Source organism: Nannospalax galili, unplaced genomic scaffold (genome assembly GCF_000622305.1).
Source record: "Nannospalax galili isolate Female #2095 unplaced genomic scaffold, S.galili_v1.0 scaffold2568, whole genome shotgun sequence".
Lineage (NCBI taxonomy): Eukaryota > Metazoa > Chordata > Mammalia > Rodentia > Spalacidae > Nannospalax > Nannospalax galili.
This window is the reverse complement of record NW_008357491.1, coordinates 363,909-374,919: the sequence shown is the minus strand read 5'-3', so window position 1 is coordinate 374,919 and position 11,011 is coordinate 363,909. Positions and strand designations below refer to the sequence as shown.

Below are 11,011 nucleotides of genomic sequence, written 5' to 3'. Positions count from 1 at the left end.
GCAGCAGCGGGGCGCGCGGGCCAAGCGGGACGGCGGACCGCCGCCCCCGGGGCCCGGGCCGACCGAGGAGGGGGCGCGCGAGCCCGGCTGGTGCAAGACCCCGAGCGGCCACATCAAGAGACCGATGAACGCGTTCATGGTGTGGTCGCAGCACGAGCGGCGGAAGATCATGGACCAGTGGCCCGACATGCACAACGCCGAGATCTCCAAGCGCCTGGGCCGCCGTTGGCAGCTGCTACAGGACTCGGAGAAGATCCCGTTCGTGCGGGAGGCGGAGCGGCTGCGCCTCAAGCACATGGCGGACTACCCGGACTACAAGTACCGGCCTCGCAAGAAGAGCAAGGGGGCACCCGCCAAGGCGCGGCCCCGCCCCCCCGGAGGCGGCGGTGGCGGCGGTAGCCGGCTCAAGACCGGGCCGCAGCTGCTGGGCCGCGGGAGCCGCCGAGCGCCGGGAGGGCCTCTGGGGGGCGGCACGGCGGCGCCCGAGGATGACGAGGACGACGACGACGAGGAGCTGCTGGAGGTGCGGCTGGTGGAGACCCCCGGACGCGAGCTGTGGAGGATGGTCCCGGCGGGACGCGCGGCTCGGGGACCCGCAGAGCGCGCTCAGGGGCCGTCGGGTGAGGGGGCGGCTGCCACAGCTGCCTCCCCGACCCTGTCGGAGGACGAGGAACCGGAGGAAGAGGAGGAGGAGGCGGCCCCGGCTGAGGAGGGCGAAGAGGAGACGGGGGCGTCCGGGGAGGAGCCGCTGGGCTTTTTGTCCAGGATGCCTCCAGGCCCCGCCGGCCTGGACTGCAGTGCCCTGGACCGCGACCCGGACGTGCTGCCCCCTTCGGGCACATCACACTTCGAGTTTCCGGACTACTGCACCCCCGAGGTGACCGAGATGATCGCAGGGGACTGGCGCCCGTCTAGTATCGCCGACCTGGTTTTCACCTACTGAGCCCACCGTCAGCGGGGCGCGCACGCCCCCAAACCAGCTGTTTACATACAGGAATCAGGTATTGGGGCCCCTCGGAGGCCGAGGCTGGCACCCCATCTCCCGCGCAGCCTCCCCCCTCCTGGTCGTGCCCATCCCCCTTCAGATCCAGACATACCCCCTTCCTCCGCCGACACACCCCAAGGCAGCCCAACCCCCACCCTTCCCCTGCCATCCAAGCCCCTCCCATGCAGTCCCATCCCGGGTAGCCACCAGCAGCCAACCCCCCTCTGTACACCTCCCGTCTCTCTTACATACCTGCACCCCTCCCCCACTTTGCACACGCCCCTCCTCGTGGCCGGACGACACGCCCCCTCGCTTGAGACTCCCTCCTCCCTGGCCCCGCCTGCTCTGGTGGCTAGGGGGGCGCAGCGGGCTAGCGGCCAGGGCGCGCTCCTCCCCGGCCCTTCCCTTCGTGGGGGGAGGGGCATGCTTCTCCCCCACCCCCCTGGAGCTCGAGGCCCCACCCCTCAGCTCGAACTATCCCCCTTCTTGCGCATGCTTGATGCTGCTTGGAGGGGGTTGGTCCCAGTCGAGCTGCACGCCTCTCTTGCCAGCTCCGAAAAAGGAGGGGCCGACTATAGAGTGATCCTAAGAAATCCTTTGATCCCGGAGCCCGTGGCTTCCTCTCGACCCAGTGGGGCGTCACTGCCTTAATGGGAGGAGCACTCGGAAGGGAGAGTTAGAAACTAACCAGACCTAAAAGGTTGGTTCGAGCTTGAAACTCTCCAAGTGGCACAACCCCTTTTCTCTGATGGGGTCCCCAAGCCCACCACCACCTCGACCGCGCGACTGCCTTCAGAGTCCATTTTGGTTCCCCGAAACTTCCTTTCCCCGAGTGGGAATGTGGAGTTGGATCCTTGTCAGTAAATCCACCCAACCCAGATGGGGCTGTCCAAGAGAACTCAGAACCAAGACAAGTCTGGGGACAGGGTCCCTGCCGCTCCATCCTCCTCCTCGGGAAGCGCCCTATCAGCTCAGGGCATCCTCTCAGCCTGGGTTCCTCCCTAAGCCCACCGCCCCTTCCCGTCCAGATCCAGTCGCAGCCGGAGCTGCAGTATTAAGTGGGAGAAACTGAGGAACGTTGGTGCTAGGGTTTAGGTCTGAGGCAAGATAGTAGATGGGGTGGCAGGAAAGAGTCCCACGTCTGAACAGTGGCTTGGAAGAGACTGAGGGAGTGGAGCGAAGCTAGGCGGTTTGCGCCTCAGTCTTCCCTTGTGAGAACTCGGGATAGTGTTACTGTAGAGAGGAGGAAGTTGTGCCCAGACCAGGTTGCCCTCCAGAGCCCTGCCCCGGTGCCATGTCTCCATCACTGGTCCTCCCACTCCAGCCTCGCCCCTCCGGCCTCCCCATCCCCCTCTGCCCTCACTACCTGTATCTCACCGGCGTGTGTTGTACCCTCTGGGTGTCTTCACACACACTCATTCACACACACACAAATCTCAGGAACAAACGGTCCCAGAGTCCTCCGTGACCCTTGCCCAGGGTCTCTGCAGGTCTCTGCCCCACGCGTTCCCTTCGCTGACAAAGCCACCAGCTGCCTCCTTTAAGCTTGGTGCTCCGGCTCTGGGCCTTTCTTGCGCTTTTTCTCTCTTCTGTTTTCTTTTCCTTTTCCTTGGTTTTTTGTTTTTGTTTGTTTTGTTTTGGTTTTTTGTTTTTGTTTTTTAAGAAAACGATAACAAAAAGACAATGAAAAAAAAACGGAAAACGTCATGTGAGTGAAGAGATGTCACTGTCTGTGGTCTTGGAGAACTAGTCTCGTAGCTGAGAGGAGGGGGTCCCTCCCTCCGTCTGGGGCGCTGGCACCCACAGCAGGACTTCGCCAGTCTGATGCCAGGACTGAATAAAGTGTATTTGCCCCGACCTCGCCCTGTGGTTCTGCATGTCTGTGCTTTCCTCGCCCCTGCCCAAGCTGCTTCAAGTGCGTAGGATATGGGCGGGTGCAGGGAAAGCTGGGGGGGTGTGAGCAAGGCACCTGGTGCCTTTGTCTCCTCTATCTCAGGAATCCCTGCCTTGAAAGATGGCAAAGTGGCCCCTACAGTAAACGGGCAGGCAACGCAAATGAGAGAGAATCTGGGTGGGCACTGGTGTCATGACCCAGTGCAAGGATGGCAGCAGCCCACAGTGGCCAAATGGCCATATTTTAAAAGAGACACTGGAAACAAGTCATTGTAATAGCAAAATAAAAGCTGAGTCAAATATTTTAACATCTCTAGCCAGAAGAGACAGATGTGCAGACAAGCCTGACCCAGGAGGGTCAATTTGACCCTGCTTTATTGAAGATTAGGAAGCAAGGCAGGGCTACACTGCCTACAGCCCAGCTCCCCAGAGCACCTCTGTGACCTTGAGCAACCTATCTTCATCCCAGCTCTCCACGAGTGTCTAATGAGGAGATTAAATGGTATTTTCACAGGATGAAACGATGCTTGAGGTGAGCAGCATTTAACATGGTGTTTTCTGTAAATTGTGTCACTCCATTGTCCAGAGGAGGAAGCTGGGAGTTGGTAGATCAGCTTGCCACCCCCACCGAACAGCCATCACCAGAAGTGCACTGTACATGGGTGCTGTGTCCTCCCTATGGTGCTCCATGGTGATCAGGTGGGGGCCTGGTACACAGAGGCCTGCAGCATAGGCTTACCACTTGAACAGAGGACAACAGTCCTCTTATGAGGTCCTAGCTCTCTCTCCTTTTGTCCCACATACCCTTGCCGCTAATACTTTCTCTGCCAGTTCCAGTGAATTTCTAACCACAAAGTCCATTTTCCCCTTAAGCCAAGACAGTGTGGAACTTGAAATGAAGGCTTTTCTTCCTCTGATTGGATGTGATTTGGGAGACAAGTCATACAAAGGTGTAGGCATTGAGAAGGTACAGAGAAGGCAGGGTTTGTGCAATAGAGAAGCCCCTTCAAAGGAGGCCTTGGGATATAGGGTCAGGGGATGGCCACCAACAGGATCAACCCCTCTCAAAGCCTTCTGAAGGCTGCACCCTTCTCCCTGGCAGGCCTGCCCCAGTGTCTGTCTACCATAGGCTGTTTTATTTCATCTGGGGCAAACACTGACAGGCACTCCTCACACCAGTCTCCCAGCGTAGTCCCCTGCACCAGAGCAGCCAGGGCTTTGTGAGGCCTGCAGTAGTTTGAGTTCTTCATATTCAATCCTGCCTCTTCTTTTCACAGGTGTTCATCCTAATAAACATCTTATACCCCAAACTCAGTCTTGGTGTCTGCTTCTGGAAGAGTTTTTGCGGTGGAGGGATTAAGGGTGGACAAAGGGAATCACGTCACTGAGCTCAGTGACAGTTGATCACCTGGAATGTTCCCCCTCCTGTACCCCTTTCCAAAGGAGTCTGCTCACCCAGCACTCAGCACTAGCCTCCAGGCTGCTTACTTCCAGGCCTGCTCACCAGGTGGCAGCAGTCACCTTCCTCAGCACACAAGGCACCACAGAGCCGGCCTTCAGCCCTTCTGGTCAGTGGGTCAATGTAAGTGTAGTGAGTGTCCTTAACATGGTGTGGAAGGGTACTAGAGCTGGGATAGAGGTGGGTGTTTGTCTAGCCCCTCTGCTCTGCAGCCTCTAGTAGCCCATGTGGAAAGTGCAGGGGAAGGTAGAAAGAAGAGGCCATCTCCCTCTAGATGCTGATCTGAAAGGTAGGGAGGCTTCTGCTCATGGGGACTTGAGACATCCAGTGACTGAGGAATAGAAACCAAGTTGGTGGGGGTCAAGGTGTGTCTCCAAGGAACTGACCCCCTCTGTCCATGGAATCTGCTGGGCCATGTCCCTCACAGGGACAGTTTAAGCTGTCTTAGTTTTGCTTTGATGTTGCTTTTAAAAAAAAAGTTAATGTGTATGAGTGTTTTGCCTACGTCTGTTAAGTTGCCCACGTGTGCCTGGTGCCTGAGGAGGCCCAGAGAGCCAGTGGGATCTGGAAATGGAGTTACAATTAGAGTTAACTGCCATGTGAGTGCTGGTAACCAAATCCTAGTCTTCTAGAAGGAAGACTGAACCATGTTCCCAGTCCTCCCCTCTGTTAAAATAGGAGTCCCACTCTAGCCCAGGCTGGCCTTGTACACATAGCTGTTCCTGTCTCAGTCTCTCAAGTGGTTCACCTTACCTGGATCAAGGCTTTAAAAACACCCATATATTGGGACTGGAGAGATGGATCAGTGATTAAGAGCACTGCCTATTCTTGTAGAGGACCCAGGTTTGATTCCCAGCACCTACATGGCAGCTAACAACCATCAGAAACTCCAGTTCCAGGGGATCCAATGCCCTCTTTTGGCTTATGGGGGCACATGGTATGCATGTACATAAATTCAGGCAAAACAAAAATTAAAAAACACCCATATGCTGACCTATTGGTTGTTACTACAAAACAGATTGACAAATTGAGTGGCATAAAACAATATGAATTTGTAATTTCCCAGATCAGGGCATCTGAGCCTTTAGCTGGCTCTTTAAGATCTATGAGGCAGCCAGCTGATGACTGAGCTGAATTTCTTCCTGGTTCTCTACGTCCTTTTCTAGAATGCTATGACTATGAGTCTAATTTATGTCCTGAGGTTGGGTCTCTTGTTTGCGGGCTGGCTGTTGGCCATGTGCAGTGCCCACAGAAGTCAGAAGAGAGTGTCTGTTGGATCCCCTGGAACTGGAGTTATGGACAGTGCCCACGGAGGTCAGAAGAGAGTGTCTGTTGGATCCCCTGGAACTGGAGTTACGGACAGTTGTTAGCTGCCATGTAGGTGCTGTGATTCGAACCCTGGTCTTCTTTAAGAACACCCAGTGCTCTTAACCACTGAGCCATCTCTCCAGCCCTGTTTATTTTTGAGGCAAGGTCTTGATACGTAGCCCAGGTCAGCCTCAAGTTCAAGATCCTCTTGCTCTAAATGCAAGGATTGCAGTCATGTACCATCATCCCTTTTTAAAATTTAAAGCATGTATTACTGTCTGATATTTATTGTATGTAGTTTTTGGTTTTTATTCCCTCTGACTAGCATGTGTCGCAAGGAAGGGTGGCTTCGGCCTCCACCTTTGCTCATTCATTCAACTCCTTCACTCACCCATTCAACAAATGTCCTTTTCTGTTTTTGAGATGGTTTCATGTATTCCAGACTGGTCTCAAACTCATTGTGGAGCAGAGAATGACCTTGAACTTCTGATCCTCCTGTCTACCTCCTGAGTGCTCAATTACCACAAATGTCATCGCATCCAGTTTGGGGGATGCTGAGGCTTGAATCCAAAACTTTATGTATGCTAGTATCTCACTGGAACTTGTTGTGTAGACCAGTCTGGCCTCAATGAGCTTCACCTGCCTCTGCCTTCCAAGTACTATAATGTATATGATTTGCCTGCATGTATGTAAGTGCACCATGTGAGTGTAATGCAGGGGCTAGAAGAAGGTGTTTAGATCCTCTGGAGTTGGAGTTACAAACAGTTGTTAGCTGCCATGTGGGTGCAGGTAATCAAACCAGGGTCCTCTGCAGAAGTTGCAAGTGCTCTTAACCACTGAGCCATCTCTCCAGCCTAACAGCACTCCTTTTTTTTTTAAATGATCTATGGGCTATAGAGATGGCTCAGCGGTTAAGAACACTGGTTGCTCTTGCAGAAGGCCTGGGTTCAAATCCCAGCACCCACATGGCAGCTAACACCTGTCCATAACTCCAGTCCCGGGGGATTCAACAGCATCTTCTGACCTCTGAGGGCATTGTACCACATGGGTACACTTACCTACATGCAGGCAATACACGAATACATGTAAAAAATTTTTTAAAAATGATTTATGAGCCGGGTATGTTGGCACACACCTTTAATCCCAGCACTCGGGAAGCAGAGGCTGGTGGATCTCTGAGTTCAAGGCCAGCCTGGTCTACATAGTGAGTTCCAGGCCAGCTGGGGCTACAGGTAGACCCTGTCTCAAAAAGACTCCACCAAAAAATAAATCATTAAATAAATAAATGATTTATTTTCATTTGTACAAGTGTTTTGATTGTCAGTTTGTTTACTGGTATGTGTGTGGTGCCCAAAGAGGGCAACAGAGCCACCATGTGGTTGTTGGGAATTGAACCCAGGTCCTCTGGAAGAATAGCAAGTGCTCTTAACACCGGAGCCACCTCTCCAGCCCCCCCCCCAACACCATTTTAAGGGTACACTTTAGCCCATGCATGCATTAGGCCCTAGGTATAAAAAGTGAAAAAAAAAAAAAAGCATGCTTTGGAACAGAAATATAAGTCAGGGTGGTCATTGACCTGTGACCTGGAACTGCAGTGGAGCAGTGCTACAAATCCTATGACATCTTCCCTTCAGTTTCCCCTCTGTCTTGGCTGGCCTTCCCAATCCCCCTGTAAGGAGCAGGATGCAGCAGGGTTTCCAAGGCGGAGTGGCTCTGAACCACTTCATTCAGTAACCACTACTGCAGCTATCACGTGATGAAGAATCTCAGCGGCACAGACAAGACTGAGTACAGTGGCTCTGGGTGAAGGTTGAAGCCTGGCACCAGATGCACAAGTGTAAAAACTGACAGTTCCAGCCTAGAGTCATTCACATCCCTCCCAGCTACTCAAGGCTCTAAATCTCAGCCATCACGGAGCAGGGTCAGCCACCTGCTGTGCTCTCAAGGTGACATCCTGAAATGACAGCTGTTGACTGGAGTAGGTTTCAGGCCACTGGAAGAGGCAGAGTCAAGTGCCAAGTCAGGTACAGAGCAAATGGTCTATACACAACAGCAAAGGGGAAGGCCAAGCGGGAGTGGCCGGCTTGGAAATTGTCTAGCTGTAGGAGATGGTGTGGACAGAAGAGGCAGACCAGCAGGGGCAGGAATGGTCTTGAATTATTTGGATTTTATCCTGGGTCTTTACACTGTAGCCCAGGGAAAGCGCAAGCAGTGATCAGTGCTGAAAACCTTTACAGGCTCCCATTGCCTTTGGCATCTGGCCAGGGGTTCTGGCCTTTTACAGATGGCTCCCTCACTTTTTTTTTAAAAAAAAAAACAAAACATTTTTATTTTATGCGTATGAATGTATTGCCTGCATGTATGTAAGTGCACCTGTGTTATGCAATGCCTCCAGTGGTCAGAAGAGGGTATTGGGTTACCCTGGAACTGGAATTATAGACAGTTGTTAGCCACCATGTTGGTGCTGGGAATCAAACCCTGGTCCTCTGCAAGAGCAGCCAGTGCTCTTAACTGCTGAGCCATCTTTCCAGCCCCTGGCTCCCTCACTCTTTTATGGACTCATATCCAGCTTGCTTTCAGACTACCTCAGCCACACCTGGCCCCTCCCCAGGGTTAATGCACTCCCATCCACTTGGTTCTGTTGTTGTTGAGGTATTGGAGATATCCTGGTCCTTCATACTGCCTTTTAAGGCTTGGGTTTCCTCAGCACTGCACTTGAATGACTTGGCTAGAAGTCTCCCACAGCATAGCCAGTCTGCACTCTAGAGTCTGAAAAGTAGGGAGAGATGTTCACAGTCAGGCCTGCCTGCCTAGCTTCTAGGCCGTCCAGCTATGAATATCAATCCTCTCCTCCATCCTTGGGGGTTTCTTAGCAACCCAATTTCTGGCCATCAGCTGTCTCTGGTTTCCTTTTAACTAAATGTCAAGTTATTTTTTATTTTTTCTGCTCCAGAAAACCTGAGGACAAGTGTCTGTAGATACTTGGATATAAAACCCAAATGGAAAGAGGCCTGGGTTGGAGATCGGAATGGCATTTCTTGTCACTTAGAAAAGCTACCTGGCCTCTCTGGCTTTTACTTCAGGTGTCATTATCTCCCACTTGCTCTTTAGGGCTTTCCCTTTTCTCTTGTTTGCATTTGACTCAGTTGCTAAGCTTATTCACTATATTGCAGCAAACTTTAAAAAAAATGTTTATTTTTTAAAATTTATTTTATGGGGGTGAAGAGATGGCTCAGCAGTTAAGAACACTGACCACTCTTGCAGAGATCCTGGGTTCAGTTCCCAGCACCCACATAACAACTAACAACTGTCCTTAATTCCAGTTCCAGGGGATCTGATGCCCTCTTCTAGTGTCCACAGGCATTGCATGAATATGATGTACTTACATATGCACAAGCAGAACACTCAGACACATAAAATAAAAATAATAAAAAGGTATGTATATGAGTTTGCCTGCATGTATGTAAGTGTACCATACTTGTGCAATGCCGGAAGAGGCCAAAAGAGGGCATCAATTCTCCTGGAACTGGAGTTACAAGTGGTTGTGAGCCACTCAGCATGGGTCCTTTGCAAGAACAGCAAGTGTTCTTAACTACTGAGCTGTCTCTCCAGCTCCCTTTTGCAGCAAACTCTGACTGACATCCACTGTGTGCCAGGTACTGTCTTCAGGATGAAAGATTCCTCAGTGAATAAAAGTCCTAGTCCTTGCCTCACAGAGCTCTCATTCTAGTGAGCTCTAGTGGCTAGAAGCACACAGTGAACAAAGATAATGTCATGCAGTACAGGTACATGCGTGAGGAAGGGCTACTCTTAAATGAGGTAATAACATCAATTAAGGTAAGTACACAAAGTTGGAGGAAGTGAAGACCCAAGTCCTGGCTACTCTGTGTCTCTTTTGTACCACCTATTTGTGCCTGTCATAGACTGAGCTGAACTGGGAGCTAATGTGGGAGTCTAGCAGTTCTGCACAGCAGCGAGGGAGGGAGGCAATGAGGAAGGCAATGAGGCCCAGAGGTGCCTCTCACTCTTAGGGAGCAATATTTTTCATTTACCCCCTGCCTGCAGATAACTAGGAACCCTAGGGTCATTTAAAAAACACTGATAATTCTTAAAATTTTGGTAAAATAAAGCCAGGCGTGGTGGCACACCTTTAATCCCAGCACTCCGGAAGCAGAAGCAAGTAGATCTCTGTGAGATTGAGGCCAACCTGGCCTACATAGGGAGTTCCAGGCCAGCTGGGGCTACAGGGAGACTCTGTCTCAAAAAAACTTTTTTTGGTAAAATACATGTAACAAAATTTACCATCTTAACCATCTTTCCATGTACAGTTTACAGGTGTTAAATGCAGCCATTCAGTTGTATTGCCACCACCAGCACGATCCATCTTGAATATTGTCCACCACCACCTCGAGCACTAAATTTCACTGTGTAGCTGACTTCCAACTTTATCCTTCTGTCTCAGCCTCCCCTGAGTGTTGACATTACACGCCTGCAACAATCCAGCCTCCAGCAATCATATTGTTTTCCTTGTGTGTGTGCAATTTATTATTATGTGTGTTTGTATGATTTGTGTGTGTGTGATTGTGATATGTGTGTGTGCATGCTTGTGCCATGACACAAGTGTGGACAGCTTTGTGGAGTCCATATTCTCCTTCCACCTTTACCTATTGTGCTGGACAGCTTCAGTTGTCAATTTGGCGCACCTAGGTAGAGGGAGCCTCAACTGGGGAATTGCCTCCATTGGACTGGCCTGTGGCCATGTCTGGGGACAGCTCCGTGATTATTGAGTGATGTGGGAGGGCCCAGCCCACTGTGGGTGATACACCCCTGGGCAGGTGAGCCTGTGTTGTATAAGAAAGCAGGTTGAGGGGCTGGAGAGACGGCGCAGCGGTTAAGAGCTGACTGCTCTTGCAGAGGACCTGGGCTCGATTCCCAGCACCCATGTGGTAGCTACAAACCTTTCTTAACTCCAGTTCCAGGGGAATCCGACGCCCTCTTCTGACCTCCGTAGCATTGCACGTGATGGATCCACTCACCTACATGCAGGCAATACACTCATACACATAAAATAAAAATAATAAAATATTTTTTAAAAAGCAGGTTGAAGCTGGATGGTGGCACATGCCTTTAATTCCAGCACTCGGGAGACAGAGGCAGGCAGATCTGAGGGCACCTAAAAAAAAAAAAAAAAAAAAAAAAAAAAAAAAAAGCAGGTTGAGCACGAGCCAGGGGAGTAAGCCAGTAAGCAACGATCCTCCATGGCCTGTGCTTCAGCTCCTGCCTCCCGGTTCCTGCCCTGAGTTTCCTACCTTGGGATCCCTGATGAACTGTGATCCAGGAGATGCAAGCTGAATAAACCCTTTCCT

General features: G+C 51.5%; 1 protein-coding gene across 1 annotated transcript; it reads left to right on the top strand.

Moving 5' to 3' along the window:
* Positions 1–6: 6 nt before the first annotated feature.
* Positions 7–2,843, top strand: Sox12 (SRY-box transcription factor 12). The gene has a single exon (XM_029557197.1). The coding sequence runs from the start codon at positions 125–127 to the stop codon at positions 941–943; it is 819 nt and encodes a 272-aa protein (XP_029413057.1). The 5' UTR covers positions 7–124; the 3' UTR covers positions 944–2,843.
* The last annotated feature ends 8,168 nt before the right edge of the window (positions 2,844–11,011 follow it).

Excerpts from the sequence above, each read along its gene's own strand:
- Sox12 (XM_029557197.1), top strand. The coding sequence starts at position 125 with ATGAACGCGTTCATGGTGTGGTCGCAGCACGAGCGGCGGAAGATCATG.